The sequence below is a fragment of the Sinohyriopsis cumingii genome, unplaced genomic scaffold (genome assembly GCF_028554795.1).
Source record: "Sinohyriopsis cumingii isolate HCF-2022 unplaced genomic scaffold, ASM2855479v2 utg000262l, whole genome shotgun sequence".
Taxonomy (NCBI): domain Eukaryota; kingdom Metazoa; phylum Mollusca; class Bivalvia; order Unionida; family Unionidae; genus Sinohyriopsis; species Sinohyriopsis cumingii.
Window position 1 is genome coordinate 181,175 of NW_028315883.1, and position 25,547 is coordinate 206,721.

Consider the following 25,547-nt stretch of genomic DNA (forward strand, 5'->3'; position numbering starts at 1 on the left):
TTTATATAAATTTACACCCTGGTTTTTGTTGTGATTTGATAGGATGCGTGCTTTAAATGTTAGACTGGTATATTCTCTACAGATAAGTGTTTTGCGTTTTGCACTAGATGATAATATGAAATTAATCGCTGTATTTGACAATATAAACTTATCCTTCATACGTAGTGTACGCCTACTTCACCTCATCTTAATTAGCAAAATCCAAATCGAAAATCGATAAATTTTGTAAATCTTTTTAAGTTTCAATTCTGTGTGTTTGTTATCATGACGTATATTGTATTTCAAGCAATTACTTTGGTAAAATCGTTGATCTATGGATTTAACTTGTACGAAATATAGACGAGAAACCGATTTACATATATACACCAAATGAATGCAGCATATCAACTTTCATAGCACATAAAGATGAATAATACACACAGGTTTTTAATTTAACACTTTGAATATTTTAGGCTGATTTGAGCAGAATGGTAAATACAAACATTGGCACATGTATCATACACTGTTGAAGGTGAGCAACTTTGTTCTTTGTTGTTTGCACGTGCATATGTTGCTACTGGTTATGCAACGCATATGGACATTCATCTGTTAAAACTGGCTGTTCATTGTCCATTACATCTAGATATGCATCTGTTACTACTGGTTGTCCATTATCCATTGCATATATATATATATATATATATATATATATATATATATATATATATATATATATATATATATATATATGCATATGTTACTACTAGTTGTCCATTGCATATAGATATGCATCTGTTACTACCAGTTGTCCCTTGTCCATTGCATCCAGATATGCATCTGTTACTACTAGTTGTCCATTGTCCATTGCATTTAGATATGTATCTGTCACTTTTGGTTGTCCTTTTCATATAGATATGCATATGTTACTACTGGTTGTTCAATGTCCATTGCGTACAGATATGCATCTGTTACTACTGGTTGTCCAATGTCTATTGCATACAAATATGCATCTGTTACTACTAGCTGTCCATTGCATCTAGATATGCATCTGTTACTACTGGTTGTCCATTGCATATATATATATATGCATCTTTTGCTACTGGTTGTCCATTGTCCAATGCATATGTATATGCATCTGTTAAAACTGGTGTCCAGTAGTAAAGGAATGGCCATTTATAACGACTGACCTTTCTAATAATAGCAACCATGTGTTCAGTGTAGGTGAATCGGTCTTTTCTTTTTTAGTTAGGGTCAGCACAACAGGCCCATGCACACCATGACAGGTTAGCACTGGGTATGTGCTGATCACATCTCACATTTTGCCTTTACTTGTTAAATACTTTGAGCAATGGATTTGTTACACTTTCTCCAACGCGTTTGACTTTGAAAAAATGTTGAGTTATGAAAAATGTAAACAATACCGTAAAAAGGTTCAGAACGAATTTTCCCCCAGAGTATGTAGAAGGATAAGTTAGTAATTAAGTTGGCTCAACTCAGAATCGTCTTGGAATTACATGATTCAAAACAATTAAACCCCATTCAACGGAAACCAGCGAGACAGTACCGGAACAATATTCTCCACTAAGTACCAAACTGGTGATCAATTTTCGTTTCCTTGTGTCATTCTATTTAGTGAATTAGAAATGTTCGACAATAAAACAGGCAAAATAAATATACCCCGCTAAATATTTCTTGGACCTATAACGTTATTACCATGTTAAATGCTTAGGTATTGGAAGTGATCTAATTGAAAAATTTCAATTGAACTTCAGGCATTCAATATCAGGCATGTAGATTTGTATGCATGCATACACACACAAAGATTATATATATATATATATATATATATATATATATATATATATATATACACAATGTCAGCGCTGAACGCACCAGTGGAGTATCTTAGATTTATTTCACAATGATAATAGCAATACATAAACACTTTTTATTCTACAACAATGTAATCAACTTTCTTACAAACATTTGGTTTACATATATACGTAGTTAAATATCAGAATTTTACAAACACCTCTTGTATCGATTTTATAATTCAAACAAATAACTTTAATATAGCGGACCTATGAAGTGAAAGGAAAATTTGTACTGTTGAAGGTGGAATATCGGTACGGTTAAGATGAAAATGACTCACATTCATTTACCGAGTTCTCTTATCGTGACCATACAGAAATCTAGCCTTGACCTAAATACCGACAAAAACAGGATAAATAAGATGAAGACGGAGGAATCTACACGACTCACGGTACTAATTCAGTTCCCATAATAATCTATGCAAACGCCATGATATTCAAAATTCAATAACTTAAAAATTTTGAGAGCTCATGATCAAACCTATATTTACCAGTATAGATAAAACCTGGATGTCAGCTTCTGTGTTGAGGAAAGGATACGAACCGCGGTATTTTCTGGACCTGCATGTGTTTGAAACATGTGCTTTCATTTCCGCACCAATGAGTCAGATGCTAATTTTAGTAATGAGTGTTCCAAACACTCAAGACTGTTAAAGGACTGAAATTCCATCAATAAAACAATGTCTCTATGTTTTTTCACTTACAACTAGGATAAGCTCTCAAACGATTCTTTTTCCTAAACCATAACTTACATTATTAACCAATCCTGGTCAGCCAAACCCATATACACTCTATTTTATGTACACCCATTTCCATGCTTGTTTCCATTTTTCCAGATCATTATTACAGTTTGTCCTACATGACTTTGTCTTTTATGTATTTCATTTCTTTATAGTTTCTTATTCTTTTCTTCCTTGGCCATTCCTTTAGATGTTGAAGCATTCTACTCAGCTGGAGACAAATATTAAAAGCGGACGATTGGCTGGCGATGATTTCCATTTGCTAATCAGACTCTTAATTATGGAAAATCAATTTGGCACACATACTTAGCTTCATTTTAGTAACACGATTTGAACGAGACATTGTTGAATAGATGGGAAATCAGACTAAAATTATTTGACTTCTTGTGAGAATCTTGATTGTCACGGAAAGAAAGAAATTTTCCGCAGTACCCAGCTCTTGTTATTTTAACAATCTATGAGCCAAGCATTTACTATATAAATATGTGCGACAAATGTGCATTATTCAAATTTACGGGCAAAGTGTATAATTATACAATTTATGGGACAAGTTTACAACATACCTATTTAAGGGACAAGTACATAATATACCCATTTATGCGTCAAGTATATAATATACGAACTTATGGGACAAATGTTAATTATTCCAATTATGGGCCAGGTTTTTATTATGCAATTTATGGGACAAGTATATAATATACCCATTTTTGGGACAAATATGTAATATATCAATTTATGGGACAGATGTGCAGTATACCAATTTATAGGACAAATATGCATTACTCCAATTTATGGACCAAGTGTTTATTATACAATTTATGGGATTAGTACATACTAAACAAATTATGAGACAGATATGTAATATACCAATTTATGTGACTAGTATATACTAGACCAACTAATTGGACAGATGTTCATTATTCCAATTTATGGGACAAATGTTTAATATACCAATTTATGGGACAAATGTGCAGCAATACAATGTGCAGCAATACAATTTATGGGACAAATATGCCTTATTCCAATTTATGGGTCAAGTGATTACTATGCAAGTATATAATACACCGGTTGATGGGATATGTGTGCATTATACCAATTTATGGGACAAATGTGTAATATTCTAATTTATCCGACAAATGTGTAATATACCAATTTATGGGACAAAGGTGCATTATACTAATTTTTGTACAATGTATCTTGTGAAATAAACATGAGGTAATGTTTTTCTCCAAACTTGGGTCATTTCTAACCAATGTTTTTCTTACTTTGTCTGGATTTTAGAAGAAAAAAAATCAAATACAAGATTTCAGCGGCAAAGGACTCTATCTCTCTCTCTCTCTCTTTCTCTCTCTCTCTCTCTCTCTCTCTCTCTCTTGGTGTGTGTGTGTGTGTGTGTGTGTGTGTGTGTGTGTGTGATTTGTTTGATGTCACTGTGCACACCAACTTCATCTGCGAATTCACTGTTGTAAACCTGAACTAACTCTAATTTCACGCCCTATATACCGTGAAATGCACATAAACTGCCAGTTGCTACTTACGGTTCTCTTCCATTGTCCCAAGAGACAAACGTGGCCATTTTCACCAAACGTGACTGCATTTCTTACAATTACAAACGTGTGTTGGCATTTTTCAAAAATTCAAAATTCATTGTAATAAATCATTCCGGATATTTTATGAGTGGACTATTATTTAATATTTCAATTTGTGAAAGTAGTTCCATGCCGTGTGAGCGATACAGAAATTTTAGGTGTGCAATACGGAATTGCAGACTGAACATTTATATTGAACGTTATATTAGCCATGTAAGAATAACTGGGCATGTAATAAACACATTAATGGGACAAATGTGTGCTATAACAATATATGGGACAACTGTGTGTTATACCAATTTCTGAGACAAATGTGTGTTATACCAATGTACGGGACAACTGTATGTTGTACAAATGCGTGAGACAATTGTGTGTTAAACCAATGCATATGCAAGAATGTGTCATACCAATGTATCGGCCAACTGTATGTTATACCAAGTATGAGATAAATGTGTGCTATACCAATGCATGGGACAAATGTGTGTTACACCAAAGTATGGGACAACTGTATGTCATACCGATGTATGGGACAGCTTTGTGTTATGCCAATGTACATGTGAAATGTGTGTTACACCAATATATGGGACAACTGTGTATTATACCAATGCACACGACAAATGTGTGGTATACCAAACTATGTGACAACTGTGTGTTATACAAATGCATGGGACAAATGTGTTATACCAATTTATGAGACAACTGTGTGTTAAACGAATGTATGGGGCAAATCTGTGTTACACCAGTTATGGGACAATTGTATGTTATACCAATGTATGGGACTAATGTGTTTTTCGCCTGTATATAGGACACTTGTATGTTATACTAATGTATGGGACAAATTTGTGTTACACCAGTCAATGGGACAACTGTATGTTATACCAATGTATGGGACAAGTGTGTGTTGTACCAATGTACATGACATAAGTGTGCTATACCAATGTATTGGACAAATGTGTATTACACTAGTGTATAGGACAACTGTGATGTTATGCCAATGTATGGGAAAAATGTGTGTTATACCAATGTATTTTACAACAGTCTGTTATACCAATGTATGAGACAAATGCATTTTACACAAATGTATGGGACAAAAGTGTGGATATTTTGTTCTTTGTTGCTAATAGTCGGTTAGTAAACTTCCAATAAAAGGACGTTGTTCGTCAAATCTTTATCATTGGATCAATGCCTTTCTGGATAACTCATCAAAGTGCAGTTTTGATTTATTCTGTTTTTGTAATTATTTAACATTTGCAGATTCACTTATGTATCTTTTGTAAGTTAACCATTGTTGTCATCTTTCGATTTATTAATCGTTTTTCGTTCAACAGTCTGTGTTGACAGATTTAGCAGATTTTAATCCAAGTTTCTTCGTAAAATTCATGCCATATTTCGAACACGCTAGGACGGGTTGAACATCTTATTGCAGACAATCAGACAATCCATAAAATAATCAACGTTATGGTCACAACCGTTCCATCGAAAATGTCACTATATTTTGAAGTATATTTACTAACTATGGGGTAAAACACATACATTTACGTTTCACCATTGCACAAATCTAACATGTTTCTTTATTAACAAAATATGTATGACCCGCCGTGAATATGGCTTTGACCTGCAGCGTTAGAACTGTATATACGTACTGGTAAGTGCAACTACTTTTGTATCTTTTTAAACTACTTCGAACATAGCAAATAATATATATATATATATATATATATATATATATATATATATATATATATATATATATATATATATATATATATGTGTTTCAAAAAATAGCGCTCTTAACGCATACATTGCACAAATTAGTCCGAAATGTACACAGATAGCAGGAAAATAAAAGTGTGACCCATAGATAAAAGAATTAAAGAGTGTCAATGATTAAACTGTGCTGCAGTGCTCGGACACGCTTGAAAAGATTGCATTTAAATATGTTGCGTGCGTTATTTGACAATCTTCGTTCGATAATAGCATGTCCCTTTCCACAGCGACATTAGCGTCAGTCAGTAGAAATAAACTAAATTTAAATCTTACTCGTTAATTCATTAATATAGGTGCTTAACATCAATATTGCGCCACAAAAATTATCGTTAAAACGGATGCAATATATAAATAAACATAAGGCGACAATAACTGGGGGAAAATGAAGGTAACGGTGAAGAAGCTATTTGTAAGAATACCGAATTCAATTTTTTGTTGTATTAAAACGTATCTAAAACAGGACAAGTAAGCATGTTGGAGTCTGGTATTATCAAGATCTAGTTTTTTAAGTAGGTTTGCCTAAAACTGACTGTTTTGAATATCGTTTGATTGGTAATAGTGAAATAGTTCAAATAAAATTTAGCAAGAATTGAGTATTAAGATCCTCTACCATCAGTGTGGCACATGATTGCTTTCTTTGATCTTAAGTTGACAGATTAGAAGAACACATTCACTTACAGAGAGTTTGTCAAAATTAAAGTGACACACAAATAACAGTTTCATCATCTGTCATGACGTTTTTAACCAATATCCATCTCTTGCAAAACTTTGAGTGCCATAATTTGAACTTGCAGTATTGGAGTGCTAACCGAATGATGTGAGATGACGAAACGGTTGGAGACTGAAAGAAGTAAGCAACAATACTTTACAGAGTGTCTTTTTTGGGTTAAGGACTACATTTCCTGGAATTACACCATGTGATTTTCCTTATATGAGTCGTGCCTTTTTTCGGAGTAAATAAGAATAGTTTGCTCAAAATTTAAGAAATTCCTCATTTTTATTTTCAAAAATAAATTGGGTTCCGTGCATTAGATTTTAAAGTAAAACGTGATTTTGCATCCTTTCCATTATCACAGTCCATTAAGACAATGAACATTGTCTGATAAACAGAGTGATTTTGCATTGTTTTCATTATCCCAACCCCTCAAGACAATGTATATTGTGTGAGGAAAAAGTGATTTTCCATCCTTTCCATTATCCCAACACCTCAAGAAAATGATAAACAGATAGTGTGTGTATGGTACAATTTGGATTTTTAACGTAACTTTAACAATATTTCAGTCATATCTCTACGATGTCTGCTGTATAGCAGTTTACAGTGATGTCTTGCACTGGGGCATCCCGCCGCAGACATGTAGCATGATGTCCCAATCAGTCACATTATCCTGACACCAGGCCGACCAATCCTAACACCAGCTTCTTAATGCTGAGCGCTTAGCGAGGCTGCTGTCTGTACCATTTTTATAAGTTTTTATAAGTCTTTGCTATTACTCAGCTGGGGTTCGAACCCGCGGCCACCAGCATCCGAGGCGGAGGGTCTAACCACTTGGCTACCCGAGCGGTCGTGAGACAATTTAAAATTAGTTTGATGAATTAAAGAGTGTTAGTGAAACCTGGAGCTAAATTATTTTAAGTTCAAGAATTCCGTCTTAGTAGCATAATCTAATATCAGTTAGTATTTACTTATTTACTAAATCAGGGTAGGGTATGTTCAGATTAGCTTTTATTTTAGATTAGTTTAGTTAACCGGAATTCTAGAAAGTCAAATTATTTTATTATGCTAGATGCATTTTAGAGTTTTTAACGTTCATTCGCTTCAATTTTGTTTTAGTTTGCGTTTTAGAAGTTATATGATTCTTACGCGATACGAGTACAATCGTATGCATGTAATCAAAGCATGTAGACTTTATTTTTTACAGAGACAGTGGATGAAAAATAACATATTAGTTTAATATCACAAATTGTCTTGAGTCAATTAATACATATTAAACAAATATTACAATTTAAGATAATTTATGCCTATTTTACTGTCAAGATGACTGGAAAGACTGTTGGATTTAGTCATGTCTTTGCGTGTCAGTGCATCATGTATCTTGACAAGGAGAACTGTTTGACTGCAGAGGGGTCTCGGTGACAAATGGACATGATCCGCACTAAGTAATGGGGCAAGTGACGAGCATTGTTTGCTTTGTGTCAATATAGTTTGAAATATATAATTGTACCTTCTGTTTCAACTGATGTTACTTCACTGGCTACATATTCTTCTCTCTTTCATCTCCGACTCTGAGTTTTCTGAACGTTTTGTTAATGCATGCTGAATCAATTATAGCTCAATATAATAATGCAGTCGCAAGCACCAGCTACATAAAAATGAAAGCACAACCCCAGGGCCAATTGTACTGGAGGGCATTGATTGTGTTGATGGTAGGATGTGTTGATTCATGGCCAAGTCAGAATTTCTAACTCATCTTCAGCTTCGTATTGGTAATATGGATCACAGTTGCTACAATTATCTAAAGAATATTTTTAGCTCTGAAGAAAGAATTCAATCTCAGATCTTCCCTCATGATATTATGTAACTTAAAATTATTCTGAAAGATGTTAATATTTTTAGTTTGTTAGTAAATTATCTGGCATAAATTAATTGATAGAGAGAGAGGAGTGGAAGGGTAGTGGAATATAGAACTGTAACTTACAGGATGCATACTTCTCGATGTCCTGATCTCAAATTGAATGCAGTTATTCGCGTTCTAGTTAATTCTTGGAATTTTCAAACATTTAGTCTTTGGGTCTTTAAAAATAAATTAAAATGCGTTTTGAAATGCTTGATATATCTTTTATATAAGTGTCACCCTTGCGATGTACAGATAATACTATCTGCGTAGATACTACGTTTCTGTATTAAAACTGCCAGTGCAAACATAAATAGAATAAAACAGCGTGGTTAGATGCTTCTTATAGAGTCAAAAAATAATAACATAAGCTCCAATCGGAAGCGGGAGGTCGTGGGTTCGAAGCCCGGTCGAGTCATACCAAAGACTTACAAAAATGGTACTAACAGCTGCCTCGCTAGGAGCTCAGCATTAAGAGGTTAGTGTTAGGACTGGTCAGCCTGGTGTTAGGATAATGTAACTGGGTGTGACATCATGCTACATGTCTGTGGCATGATGCCCCAGTGCTAGACATCACTATAAACTACCACACTGCATACATCGTAGCGATATGACTGAAAAAATTGTAAAGCTACGTTAAAAATACAAATTACACACGCACACCAATCGATTGCTGTGTGCAGCTTATGCGAATAATAAAACAGAGCAATGAAGCTATGAAAGGATAAATATGTCTATTTCGCTCCCGGGGGATTAAAGATTGGAATTAGTTTTGTTAACAATTTCTAGCAAATTGTTTTGTTTAGGTACTTTTTATTACACTTAAATTGCTTGGAAAGATGAATATATGCCATATAACGATATGAACAACATTGCGTCACATAGATCTAAAAAATAAAATACATATTTGTCGGTTTACAAAGAACAATTAAAGTAAAGATGAAACTAATATTGAATCTATATTTGTTTTGCTTCTAAACTATATGATCTGAAATTGGGACTTGGATTCTTAGAGGTTCTGAAAGATTAAGAATTGTTCTAAGTTTGTATGCATTTGTAATCTTTGTTCTTGCTAACACACGGCTCAGGAGGAGTTTTTCAATGTGTATACTTTTGACTACCCATCCAGTAATAATCAATGTACATATAATGTAATAAGGCATATCTACCTTTACTTTATGTAGCCTAGAAAGTCATATTTCGTCATAGTTACGGTTTGTAAAGAAGTGATCTTTTTGCCAGTAAAACACTTAACACTAAAATTATAAAGGAATTTTAAATGGTGACTCTATTGACGAGTGTCTTTTATTTCGTTTTATTGATGGAAATATAGCAATCTGTTTGTTAGTTTAAATCGCATGAAAAACTCTGTCTCTCGAACATGTTTTACATTTTTTTGACTCGAGACTAACTTTTCTCATGCGGATTGTATGACCTTTTTTCCAGATGCTCCCATGTGACTGATATAGGAGTCGGCTATTTATCGACAATGACGTCATTGCTCAAGTTGTTTCTGCGCTGGTGTACGCAAGTTCGAGACTTCGGCATTCAGCACATCTACACAATGAGAAACTTACGGGTTTTGTCTGTAGCAGGTAATGAGAGAATGGCATATATTTTTAATTAGACAGAATTTTAGTTTGAATTATTCATTCTTGGATACACGTACGATCGGATAGATTGATACATGATTAAGAATGTACCGTGCATGTGTGTGTGTGTGTGAATATATATATATATATATATATATATATATATATATATATATATATATATATATATATATATATATATATATATATATATATATATATATATATTAGAAATTCTTTTAGACTAATTATATTTTAAAGGAATGGAATTTCCTGCTGAATTGAATCACAGTACTGCATGCGTTTAAGGTCCACTTGAGAAGGCAGAATAGGACTAATTTCATAATAAAGATTTCTTGAATAAGGTCACAACTAGAAATTTAGTTCAGTAATATATCCACAGCTGCTTACATTGTAAGATATGTGTATTGTGGTTTGCCCGTGTAAATGCGTCTTTGATTCCAAAGATATGTGGTTTGCCAATGTAAAGATCACTTTAGTTTCAGTGATATATGGTTTGCTCGTTGAAAGCTTACTCTGGTTGAAGCAAGAGAATTTTTTGTTAATAAGTATTTTTACAATACACGTTGCTTTATTCGAATCATACCCGAGGATTAAACAATGATTCAGAAATGAAGAATTAATCGTAACTGATTAGCGCTTGGGAATAACTGTACTGTCTAAGACTCAAATATTTCACCAAAATGCATGACTGTTTTAATTCAAAACAGTTGATGGCATTCAAAGTCTAATTTAGCATATCTTGTCCCCATGACGGTATTATTGTTGAAAGAAGAAAACGAAGTAATGCAGGCTTTTTTTTCCAGTTGTGCATTCAAAAGTGCTTCCTTCATAAATGTTCACACACACACACACATATATATATATATATATATATATATATATATATATATATATATATATATATATATATATATATATATATATATATATATCAAGTGTTAATCTGAATTTTGTCCGTACAAATCAGTTGTCAGTATAAATATGTTGTCCGCGCTAATCTGTTAAACTCATAAGCTACAAAAAGTTTACAGTCAGTATTCTGGAACGTTCAGTCACCGGTACAGCGCCTGGACTCATATTTTTAACCTTCATAAACAAATTGAATGCATCAGGTCTTCCTCTCCTAATGTGAATTTGCTTGACCGCAAGTAACTCTGTTTGGTAAAATGATAAATAGTTCTTAGTTTAATTCTCCATTTATTAATTGTTTCAGGGTGCACCTTGCTGTCTAAACAGGTCTTGTGTGGTTTGACGCAGCTACGGAATTTGGAGGAGCTGGAACTCACAAATTGCCCAAGTGCCACAAAAGAAGTGCGCCTCTATCTGAAGGAGAACATGCGCCGATGCCTAATTCTCGATTGACAACTGTGTTGCATATGCGCCGAAGCCTAATTCTCGATTGATAACGATGTTGCCCAATCACTAAACATAAGACGACATTGTTAGAAAATATCTAGATTGGATATAAAATATACGAGAAACAGCTGTTTCTTCGCGTAGTCGGCGCTGAAATGTAGGGGACATATTCCTAACTGATATTGAATTTAAATTGTGATGTACAAGCACTTTTATATTTTTATTTCATTGCCTGATTTTTAATTAAGGTTATTACAATGTTATATCAGAACACCCACTATTAACTCGATAACAGTATCTTTTATACAAAAAATATTTCCCGTCCAGAAATCTGCATAGTTATCTTTTCCTTTTATCTTCTAAGATTATTTTTATGGGTTTTTTTTCCTTTTAAATGATTTTAAAAATAGATGTTACTGTGTATATTAAAACCGATATGGCATTTAAAACTGAGTGATGCAATCTGAAAAAAAGTTTGTTTTGGTAGGTATGTTGATCATGGTATGTAACTTTAAACGTGTCTTGTTTTTTCATCATGCTTCTTAAAGCTGATTTTAAAACCAAAAACGCTTATGTCCACACAGAATAAGTGAAAACAAGTGTAGGGCAGGCATAATTGGATAACCAAGATATACTTATTACAAAAAATAATGCTAGTCAGTTAAAAGCGAACACAATATTGTGATATTTAACACACACCTGCTTTCGGATGGAGTTATCGCACTTAATCGAAATGAGTTATCTCTTTATTTAGACTTAAAGATATACGCTATTATTGTTGTACTTTATTCAAAAGGAATAATTCCCAAAGAGCCATCAATATTTGACCTTATACACGGCTTGAGTTGAAAGACTGTCTAATATTTGAGTCCTATGCCCTTAGGCAGGTCCCTCGTCAAGTATATAAGACAAAAGTACATTGAGAGCAGTTATATCACTTAATCACGTACCATCCTTTAAAGTACTTATGAATTTAACTGTAAAATACTTTATTATATCTTTTAAATATTAATTAAAACAAGTTTCAGAAAGAGAGAGAGTGCTTTATAAGTCGCTCAAAATTCTTGCCCTCCTGAATATATTTAAGAAAATGTAAGAGATTAAGTGTGATTTCGTATCAGCAATAAGCACGTACGGATTATCTACTTTTCAGAGTATGGATTATCTACTTTTCAAAGTATGGATTTATCATTTTCAAGGTATGGATTATCAAATTTTTAAAACTATGGATTATCTCATTTTGAAAGTGTGGATTATCTCATTGTCAAAGTATGGATTATCTCATTTTAAAAGTATGGATTACTTCATTTTCAAAGTATGGATTATCTACGTTTCATACTTTGGATGTCTCATTTTCAAAGTATGGATTATCTACTTTTCATACTTTGGATGTCTCATTTTCAAAGTATGGATTATCTAATTTTCAAAGGATCAGTATGGAGGGTTCGAAATATAAACAGCAACTAAGCAATGACACTAAAATGATGCCATCATCTTATGTAATACATACAGATAATATATTTATACATGCTTCACATTTGTAGAATGGACGAGAAGTATGAATCTAATATCACGAAAAGTATATTTCTTCCGGCATTGTACGTGTAACTAAAAGCAAGAAGTAATTTGTATCGGGAAGGCCCAAAACAACTATATGTTGCTGGAGAAACGAATCTCATTTTGTACATTATAGTAAGTATATGTAAAGGGATGAATAATTTGCCATCTGCTGTGACAACGGTGGGTTAAATGTCGCTGAAAAACTGTATTTGAAACAAGTCGTATATTCAGACTGTTATAGTCTAATAAATTAGGCCCCGTACTGAGCAGTAAATCAGGCCCCGTACTGAGCAGTAAATTAGGCCCCGTACTGAGCAATAAATTAGGCCCCGTATTGAGAAATAAATTAGTCCCTATACTGAGCAATAAATTAGGCCCTGTACTGAGCAATAAATTAGGCCCCGTACTGAGGAGCAATAAATTAGCCCCCGTACTGAGCAATAAATTAGGCCCCGTATTGAGCAATAAATTAGGCCCCGTACTGAGCAATAAATTAAGCGCCGTATTGAGCAATAAGTTAGGCCCCGTACTGAGCAATAAACTCAAACTCAGGCTCTGACATCTTTGACACTGTGTAACTTTAAACAGAATGATATGTTTCAGTTGGACAAATATACTCAATGTATATTGTCTGTTTTAGCGATTTTTAGCCCAAGAGTGAAGTTTTGACCAACTAGTATGGAGAAAACAGAGCCAGGCTGTCATTCTCATCCACGATGTGAAACTGTTCTTCACTGTATATAACACAGATGGAAAATCTTTTTGTCTCATATACAATGTATTATTTTTATCGGCTATAGAAAATATATAATGGATTAAATATATGTAAATAAATATTAAAAAGCAACAAAAACAAACATTAAAACGCCATACTCCCCAACACCCTACCCCCCCCCCCACGAAAAGAAAAATGACAACATATGATTTACACGAGTCTTGTGTTCAATCCGCACAGCATCGCGAATGATATCCGCGTCCATACGTGAGTTTTAGTTTAGCATCATTAAATGTAGCTAAAAGTAATTAATTCTTTTCGTGCACGAATTATTTCCACACCGTTTGAATCGACATAGAGCGTAACGCATCTCATTGAAAACATGCTAATACAGTGGTCTGTTTACATCCAGTTGTTCGATGCTGCCATGATCTGTGGAAGAGTCGATTTGTTGCTTAAGGAGTTATCACTTTTCTTATTCGTCTACATGCGGGCGTAATGTAGTTGCCTCCTGTCATTTCCTTGCATTATAAAATATGTGCTCTTCTATAACTCAGGACGAACACGGTGGATTATATGGACTCAAATTATAAATAGTTTTCCTATTAGTGTCTATACTTGTTTCTTAGTACTGAACTTCCCAGTATATCCAAATCTTAAAAAATCATATGTTAATCTAAAATACATTTACATATGAACACACGGTGAAATTCTTGCTGAAGATTATCCGGCATATTTTGATAGGCTGGAATGTAAACAAAGCACATGCAGTTAGTCATATAGATCAACATACAGTTTTCATTAAACAATTACCTTTAAATCAATAGCAATAATGCCTATATCGAATAATGCCTAAATCGAATAATGACTAAATCGAATAATGCCTAAATCGAATAATACTTAAATCAAATAATGCCTAAATCGAATAATGCCTAAATCGAACTTTTGTATGAAGGATGTATGAAGGATGAAAAAAATACTACAACAGTAGACTGTCACTACATTCATCTCTACTGAAACCGAAGTAATAATTGTGTACTGAAACCGAAGAAATAATTGTGACCCGAGTCCATATGTACACAGATCAATCTTTTTCAGCATGTATTGAATGAATGGTGTTGCGCTGCATGTTAATATGAATTGTGCTTATATCACTGAAATCAACTACATTTTTAAAGAATTTGGAACGTGATAGTTTGACAGGAAACATTCCAGATTTAGACATACAAATATTCTGTTATCTAAACAAAACTATTTCTTGTACTTAGAACAGGAAGAATAAACAATCTCGTCACAGTTAGGGAAAGTGGTGGTTATAATTTGTAATGTATCATTCCCAGTCTAAATGGCGTAATGTTTTTTTGTTTTTTTTAAAATAAAGACTCATATAGCAACTGTATGTGTTTGCAGATTTATCTTTCCCTTTTCGAAATCCATTATTTGACATTATCAGTGAGGTATCCCTTTCATTAATTTACTTTTGTGTCAATAGAACCTTTCTGACAAAATGCGTTTTACCTGTAATACAGTAACTCTAAAGCAAAATCTACAGTAGTGTAAATATAATCTTTGGGAAAATGCGTATTTAACTTATTTTCTTTTGTTTTCAATGTTCAATGATCTCAAGGTTTTATTAATTTAAATTTTGCCTTTTGTGTTGAAAATGGCCACTTAAAATGGAGAAATATATCTCCTAAATTTACTGATGTGGGGCATTGAGCTGGGATTTGTTGTTTATCTAGCGTTATTTACTTGCATCATTGATAATATATACAGGTGTAAATCCACTTATATTTGATAATGCACACATTATATTTATATTTGATAATGCACACAGGTGTAAATCCACTTATATTTGATAATGCACACATTATATTTATATTTGATAATGCACACAGGTGTAAATCCACTTATATTTGATAATGCACACATTATATTTATATTTGATAATGCACACAGGTGTAAATCCACTTATATTTGATAATGCACACAGGTGTAAATCCACTTATATTTGATAATGCACACATTATATTTATATTTGATAATGCACACAGGTGTAAATCCACTTATATTTGATAATGCACACATTATATTTATATTTGATAATGCACACATGTGTAAATCTACTTATATTTGATAATGCACACATTATATTTATATTTGATAATGCATACAGGTGTAAATCCACTTATATTTGATAATGCACACATTATATTTATATTTGATAATGCATACAGGTGTAAATCCATTTCTGTTTTTACAATGCTTTAATCAAAAGGTATCATTGTGCAGTTAAGCAGAAATATTTAATTATTTACGGTAACCGATATCATCATCACCGTAATACCTTCTAGTAGCCAAAAGTACCATGTCATTAACTTTTTATGGCTGGGTTAAATTGACGATTTTGAAATTATTGCTTATTTACAAAGTAATTTCAGTCATATTTTTTTCCGTCGCAGATGATGCGGGTAGACACTCGATATATTTCTAGAGAAAGTGGGTAACCCGCATGTCCACACTGGCACAGTACAAAAACGCGCACATACTCCTGAAACTTCATGCTGGATAATATTACTCCGATTTCAAATTAAGCGAGATAAAACTAATTTGGTGGTTCATTGAGTAGGGGGGTTACATGGAATAACTATCAGTCACATAACTGCTTCTCTTCTCAGCAACATTTTGTTCTCACTGATTACGTTTGCATTGGAGCATAATGATCGCCTTTGTGTACACGAAAAATATGATTATAATGCACCAATATTAAGACCTTATCACACGAAAAATGACTCGATAATATAGTAAGAATATGGCAGTGCAACACGACTAATCTTACTGTTACACCCATAACATGACTTAGTATTACACAAAGGATATGACTATTACACGAAAAATATGATTATTACACAAAGAATATGATTGTATTACACGACTAACATGAATGTTAAACCGAAGAATATGACTTACAAAACGAATAGGACTATTACAGGAAGAAAATGACAATGATGCAATAAAAAATGACAATGTGACACGTAGAATATGACAATGTGACACGCAGAATATGACAATGATGCACGAAAACAATGACAACGTGACACTTAGAATATGACAATGTGACACGTAGAATATGACAATGATGTACAAAAAATGACTTTGTGACATGAAGAATATGACAATTTGACACGGAGAATATGACAATGATCCACGAGGAATATGACAATATCAGACGAGGAAAATGACTGTTAAACAAAGACTATATCTTTGTTATACAGAGAATATGACAAGGCTCAGGTTCCAGATAAAGGTTATAAAATTAGCACTACATTTTACATAACTAAAGTTTGTTTCTTCCATTGTATCAACAGAAAAAGAGAACAAAGCTATAACTTAAGATTGCCACAATGCGAAATTACAAAATAAATAAAACAACAACAAACAAACAAGAAAACAACACCAAAAAACAAAAAACAACAACAAAAAACAAATATATGTCTATGTACTCCTTGACAAAATTCAACTGAACTGATATAAAAATGACAGCGACAGTGTTGCATTTTTAAAGTCAGTGAAACTACTGCCAATCAAATAGACCCAGGATCAATCACAATACAAGAAAATAAACCTTTAAACCTGCAGAGTATATCTATCAATCAAACAACATCTTCTGTTGATAAAAATATAACAATAATGTTGGTACAATTCTATGGTACTAAACTACAAAACAAAAAGATGCGGAACCAAACAGTTAAGTTTAATCAACAAATAATGTATTTCTCTAAATGACGAAGTGAAAAATTAAGAGGAACGTACAGTATTATGAACACAATCCCACATAATCTTGGATGTGTTATCCCAAGTCCACAGTATAGAAAGTTCCGAAAGAATTCCAGTACTGTGTATCTGTTGTCTTGATATATCACAATGATATAATCTTGAATGTCTTCGAATGAATTTACAATAATCCCAAAGAAGTGTTTTAGTCCAAAAAGTCATTTAGCACTTTAATTTCAATTAATAAATTTAATAAATGATTCCTCTCAAATTATATTTAAATACAGCAATAAATGATTGCATTGGCTGAACATAAAATATGAATGAAAACGTTTCTTTATACCAACACTTTTAAATGTCATGTTATTTTTAATGTATGTATGCGACTTTATTGCCAGAGTAGGTGCGAATCACGAGTCATGTCTTACCTGCCTCGGATATCATGGCACTGGAAAGACCAACGAAAACGGTCAAAAACTGCTGGAGCTGTGCACCTACCATGGCATGGCCTGTGCGTCACAAACATCTTCTTCTAGTGTAAGCCACAACATAAAGTGTCATGGAAACACCCCAGGTCTCATCGCTGGCACCAACTCGACTTGGTCATCACCAGGCGCTCTGCCCTTTAAAGAGTCCTCGCCACCAGAACATACCACAGTGCAGACTGCGACTCCGACCATGCCGTCGTGAGCAGCAGGGTGCAACTACAGCCACACACACTACACAGCTCAAAACCAAAAGGACGCCCTCGCATAAACACTACGCAGATATCGGTCCCCTCCAAGGTGGAGGGGTATGTGTCCGCCTTGGACAAGGCTCTGCAGGACCTACCAGAGCACTATGCCACATCCAAGTAACGCCATGAAGGGTGGCATCTACAGTACAAACATATCCACGTTTAGCAGGAAGGAACGACCCAACCAGGACTGGTTCAATGCATACCTATCAAGGATGTAACCACTAATCGAGGAGAAACGAAAAGCCTTCATAGCTTACAAGAAATGCCCTAATGAACGGACGCTTGCTGCTCTCAGAAGTGCCCGATTCAACACCCAACGCATCCCTAGACAGTGCGCGAACGAGTACTGGCAACAATTGTGTGAAGGAATCCAGCAAATTGCCGAGTCCGGAAACATCCAAAGTATGTACCGTGGCACCAGGAAAGCTCTAGGCCCTACAGTGAAAGGAGTCGCTCCCCTGAAATCTCTGATGGGAGAGAAGATCACAGACCGTGGGCAACAGATGGCCAGATGGGTGGAGCACTACTCAGAGCTATACTCCCGAGAAACGTCAGTCACCGATGCAGCCATCAGCAGCATAAAGAATCTGCCCACCATGGAGGAGAGTGACAAAGTGCAAACCTTAGACTAGCTCAGCAAAGCAATCGACTCCCTCTCAAACGACAAAGCACCAGGTAGTGAGAGCATCCAGCCCGAAGCTATCAAACGTGGGAAACAAACATTGCTTCAACAACTGCATTAGCTACTTTGCCTCTGCTGGGAAGGAGCAGTCCCCCAAGACATGAGCGACGCCACCATTGTGACCCTTTACAAAAACAAGGGCGACCGCAGTGACTGTAATAATTACAGAGAGATCGCGCTCCAGAGCATCCTTGGTAAAGTGTACGCCCGCATCATACTCAACAGGCTTCAGTTGCTGGCGGACCGTGTGTACCCGGAATCCAAGTGCGTCTACAGAGCAGGCAGCTCGACGACATACATGATCTTCTCCCTACGACAACTCCAAGATAAGAGCAGAGAGCAAGGTCAACCAATCTACACGATGCTCATCGACCTCACCAAGGCCTTTGACTTTGTCAGCAGGAAGGGCCTTTTTGAAATTTCTCAGTAAGATCGGTTGACCCCCAAAACCAGGCAGCATGATAATCTCTTAACATGCAGACATGACTGGAACAGTCCTGTATGAATGATCCTCCTCAACCTCCTTCCCAATTAACAGCGGCGTGAATCAGGGATGCGTGCTTGCGCCATCCGTTTTCGGGATCTTCTTCTATCTGCTCCTGTCCTACGCCTTCGACTCGTCCACTGTTGGCATATATCTACACACCAGGTCCGACGGAGGCTGTTCAACCTGGCATGACTGCGTTCGAAGACCAAAGTGAGGGCTGTGCTCATCAGGGAGAAGCTTTTTGCAGATGACGCGGCTCTTGTGACCCACACCGAGGAAGCCCTACAGAGACAGGGAGACCATTTCGCTGATGCATGCATGCAGTTTGGGTTCACCATCAGCCTGGAAAAGACGAATATCAGCGTGCAAGACACCACCATCGCCCCTTCCATCAAACTCGACGGTGTCACCCTGGAAGCAGTCAACAACTTTACCTACCTGGGGTCAACCATCAGCAACAATCTCTCGCTTAATATGGAGCTGTACGGAAGGCTTGGAAAGGCAAACAGCATCATGGCACGACTAACGAAGAGGGTGTGGGAAAACAATGCGCTGACAGTGCACACCAAGGTCCAAGTCTACTAGGCCTGCGTTCTCAGCACCCTTCTATATGTAAGTGAGACCTGGAGTACCTACACGAGGAAAGAGTGCTGCTTCAACTCCTTCCATATACGGTACCTAAAACGCATTCTGAAAATCGGCTGGCAAGACCGTGTCCCACACAGCGAGATCCTACAGCGTGCAAGTATCCTCAGCATGTACTCCTTGCTGAGCAAACGCCGCCTTCGATTGCTGGGACACGTCCGACACATGGAGGATGGGAGGCAGCCAAAGGACATCCTACATGGACAGCTGGCCACTGGCACCAGAGGAGTCGGCCGCCCCTCACTCCGTTTCAAGGATGTGTGCAAGAGGGACATGAAGGCATGCGATATTTCACCCAATTGCTGGGAAGTGCTGGCCGAGGACCGAGGCACCTGGAGACTGGGCATATCAATCGCTGATTTGAGGAGAGGTCAGATGGCGGCAGAGAAACGTGAGAGAAAAAAGAACGCGGCAGCAACCACAGTAACTCAGACTTCCCAGTATGTCTGCACCAACTGCAATAAGGACTGTCAGTCGCGTATAGGCCTGCACAGCCACAGAAGACGATACCAACACTCCAGAGACAGACAACACCCCCAAGGGCGCTATTCGCATGGTCTCTCGAGACCATATATATGTAAAGAATAAAAATCATATGGCGAATAACAAACCTTTCAAGTGCACTGGATAAAGCAAGGGATCACGTGTGTCAGTGACTGATTAAGATAAATGCAATAAACTGACAACGAGCAGTGTATCTATCTAGCTTGAACGCTTTAGACCCTTTAATGGGTCTTTTTAAAAGGCAAATGCAAAACATAGACAAGACAAACAAATAAAACAGAAAAACGGTTGTTTTGCGAAGCTTTACATGGCTGTTTCTACGGAGCATTCTCTAGTCACTGTGCTAGAAAATGTCCTGGTCTCTATCATATGTTGACAGGTTTTGCACCTTTTATCACCAAAAGGGCCATATTGACTAGGGAGGTCTTGATTAGTGATTTACGTAAGCTTCGCCCTGACTAGGATGTCCTTGATGTTTTTAGTTTCCGGTAGGCTACTACAGGTTTGTTAGGGACGATTAAATTTGGTGTGTCCGATGATTCTACGATGGGCCAGTGTTTCCCGATGATTTTATCTGCTTTGGGGTTGTCTAAAAGGTATGTCAGGATAAATTGTATCCTATCAGCCTTTTCCTTCTTTCCATATTACCTATTTCCTAATTACGGAGGCAACCCAAAGGGCTAAACAAACTAACCGCAATGACCTACTAAAATATAGAATGACGGAAAAGGCTGATAGGATACCATTTATCCTGACCTACCTTCCAGACAACCCCATTTTCTAGCACAGTGACTAGAGAAAAACTAAACATACATGGTCCAAACAAAACATGCAAAACAGAGAATGTCATTTAACTCTTCACATGTAAGATCTGTAACCTTCAGTATGTCAGAGAAGCTGAAAAGCTACACAAAAGGAACAACCTTCATAGATCTGACTGAATGACAAAGAAGCTGTACAGAAGCCCGGTCGAAGAACACTTCTCCTACCTGGCCACACTTTCAGTCATATAACACTTATTGCTATTGCTCACAACCCCAACTGGAGTCCCCAAACCAGGAAAGAAAAGGAATCTTACTGGATACGTCGCCTTAGAACATTGAAACCAAACGGTTTAAGCCAAGAAGACTAGAAAAAGACAACCATGCACAAACAAAATTATCTTTTGCATCCGACACCTTTCTTTTAAATAATTCTTTAAATTTGCTTAATAGCCTACGACTATAACAATGAAATATCCGGGTAAATAATTTGCACTTACAGAAATTTACATAAAATAACAGATGTCATTATGGTTCAACAATTTCTAGGTCAATACAAATATTTTTCAGTATCAGCAACAAGCTGAAATAAACTAGATGAAACAAAATAAAGTTAAAAGGTTTAATTCCTGTAGAAACAGCCATGTCAGTTTATTAAACACACAGACACACACGCAAGCACGCACACACACACACACACACACACACACACACACACATATATATATATATATATATATATATATATATATATATATATATATATATATAGATAGATAGATAGATAGATAGATAGATAACTGCTTGTAACTGCACTCATGCTGAGGAGATGATTTGACTATCCCCATCTCGTTCTTTCAGATTGAACGAGAAAAAACAAACATCCTCCATACTGTGACGAATTATAATTTATAGTAAGGTACATTCATCACTACATTCATAACTTGTAATGATACATATGTACCTTACGGACATAATGAGTCTGTCTAGTTTTACATACAAATAATAATAGACCAATCCCAATTTTTACATACATTGTACTTAGTTTATATTAGAACCTCAGATGTTACCTTCCTCACATAAACCCAAACCACTCATGGGAGATACCAGCACGCCTGCAATTAAAAAAACTGACTGATGATTTACAGACAACAAGTGTCAGGCTTTACATCTGTTCAGAATTAAGGTAGCACTGGGCTGTTCCTGAAGTCATTAGAAACAAAAGAAAAGCATTTGCAATTTAGAAAAGTACAAATAGAAGATAGGAGTGAAAACTACACATGAAACACAGGTGTTGCTGTGCTTCCCATCCTTTTTCAGCTTGTTTTTTGCTTATAATGAATTAAAGTGTGAAGTTGTTTCCTAAGAAGCTACCTTAGCAAAAAGGTAGACCATTTCAGCTGCAATATAATGGTACAGGTGATTATATATGTGATAAGGCGAATGCACAATTTAAGGACCAGACATACAAAAAGTCAATGAAATTGCTACATGTAAATAAAGAAAATGCAAACATGCTGCACATATGCCACTCATATAACATGTATCATCTGTGTTTGCAACTGCAAATATGAATAAAGCCTTCAAATGTTTGTTTTTTTAAACCATGTATGCAGTATTACATGTTATCACTTGAGCTTGAAAAGTATGTCACATTCAACTGTTTTGCTGATAATTAGTATAACCCATACAAGACAACGCAGTGTTTGGTGATAGCTGGGTAGGAATGGACATGGTTCCTATATAGTTTCGTAAATGCTGTATCTTGCATTCTGACGTGTATGTGCAGCTGAGGTTTTCTATCATACCTTGGCAAAGCCGTTCACGATCAAACAACAACAGTATAGTCGTTGCTTGGATACATCAAGAGTAAACTAGATTAGTTGGTTGGCACCTATGAAGGGAATATAAAGGAGCTTCTCATGAAGAAGGACAACACGACGATAGACACCAGTGTTCGTGTTAATTCGACATTGATGCCCTGTCAAATGTATGCGCGCAATAGTGTAAAAGACGCTCCAACAGTCGTAGCCAACGAATCACGAAGATATCGGCAGCATCGCAAACAAGCATTATGTAAAAAGTGCAGGCATCATTGAAGCCGAAGAACACGAAGTCAGTAAAAAGGCACCAGTAGTGGGTAGTATAGCAGTTGGACTTGGAGCGTATTTGAGTAAAATACATGTATAGTAATGGTCAGAAATATATTCGTCAAGTTAGCCAAATAGAACCGGCAAGTCCAATTTCCTTACCCCTCGCTGACTAAAAACATGTTTAGAAAGCATGATCTTTTTCATAGGAAGCGGAAACTATAAATATATTGTAATATGCCAAAATTGTCTCTTTAGACAGAGCGAATCTGACCTTGGCGTGAATCCTGCTAGAAGTCACTTGTTTGTCTCTTATTTCCAAAGAGTTCGCAACAACAATGTCTTCTGGAAAATCCAGCGCGCCAAGACTATACGTCATTTTCTTTTGATTAATGCTTGACCACAGTTATCATAACTACACATTTTCCTACGGTATCCCTAGGTCAGTCAAATCATGATTTTAAGTCTCATTTCGCCCGTAACCCTGCACCATATTTACCATCACAACAACAATACAAGGCTTCTCCAGATAATGGAACAATCCTTTATCAATTATCCCATTGTACAAATTATCAGCCTCTATCACAAATACTTCACATGTAGATACAAAATCAATCAACACAACTAGATTTTAAAAGAAACTACTTGGCCAAAGATCCACGGCTCTGATGTGAATTCACTACGAAACTAAACAATGTCATCATGAAATCTCATCAACACTGCACTCTATGACAATTTTCCCTTAGCAATCGGCTAATCACTCTGGTTGAGGAATTTTTCCCCAATACCGATTTCCCATAATCATACAAGTAATCACGAAAATGTAATAAATCATTAAATGAACAGGTATGTACGAATTTAGTACGATATATCCAGACTGGAGGGAGACATTGTCAAATATAGTAAGGAATAGCTCTGTTTAGCTTCGATCCCATGCACGTGTTGTTACTGTAGTGCAACTGTATCTCACGAGGGACAAAACGCACCGGTGTTAGCTTGCCTCAACAATCAGAGAGCGGATCTGCAAACTAAGCAATCTAGCACCCGTGCTTTCAGCTTCGTATGCACAGGAAGTGCATGACTGGATATAGCAATGCTAGGGCAAAAGTGGATGCTCAGAAGGCGAATATTATTGAAGTGAAGGCGATCCTGGTACTGGTAAAGCAGCTGGATCAGGGCCTGATGACCCGGCTAACACATATGATTTGTATTCACGAGGGATAACCTCCTCCCTCTCAATGCCGCCATGCTGATGTAACTATGCTTTTGTATTGAAGGGTGGGTACGTGAACTCCAATAGCATTGCCACACGTGACAGGAATACTAAGTACCTCTCATTACGGAACCAAAAGTCAACCCATTTCGCTTCTTCCTTAATGTGAACCCAAGCACCATTGATCATATTCAGATGTTTACTGTCAGATTTCGCTGCGTCGGCAGCAACTATATCATTCTGTCCGGCCGTCTGGCTGATATTCACAATTGATTGAACGCAGGCACAGGACGACAGGCATACACGAAACATAGCACAAAAGCCTAGGCTGCGCTATATTCAAAAAAGGAAAGTTTTAATGTCGAGGGCAGTGAGCTAGTCACCATTGACGATGGCGGCATTATCGCTCATACATAGAACTTTAGCGAACTGCAAAATAATAAACCAACGAGGAAAACAGCTCATACAGAACAAGTGTGTCTGCGATGGCAGTTGTGTTGCTGACACAAAGTCTGATGCATCTAGCACTACTGTGTTTTCAATCAACTTCATTTTGCCCCTCTACATTGAGCTGCTAAGTGAACATATTTGAGTTGACGTTCAACGAACAAAGGGGCAAGCTACACCGTCAGCAGTATTTCATTGGAAATGTGGATCTGACACACACAGATCTCGCACAACAGATTCATCAGCAGTATAATGGTACGGCGGCTACATTGTACAACAGAGTGATATGATTACCAAAGATCAGTACTATACAAGAATGACACCAGACTACGAGGAACATTAACCTGAAATTGCAATGGAAACGTATGAAGGCGATATTCATAAGACGTAAACTGCTGAT

General features: G+C 36.1%; 1 protein-coding gene across 1 annotated transcript in view; it reads left to right on the top strand.

Annotated features, from left to right (window-relative positions):
• The window catches only part of LOC149774375 (uncharacterized), a 122,874-nt gene extending 107,675 nt beyond the window's left edge, over window positions 1–15,199 (top strand). The window contains exons 2-3 of the mRNA XM_089945350.1: window positions 10,005–10,153; window positions 11,388–15,199. Coding sequence (XP_089801476.1) covers window positions 10,005–10,153; window positions 11,388–11,536 — 298 coding nt within the window. The 3' untranslated portion in view covers window positions 11,537–15,199. The remainder of the gene's footprint in view (window positions 1–10,004; window positions 10,154–11,387) is intronic.
• The last annotated feature ends 10,348 nt before the right edge of the window (window positions 15,200–25,547 follow it).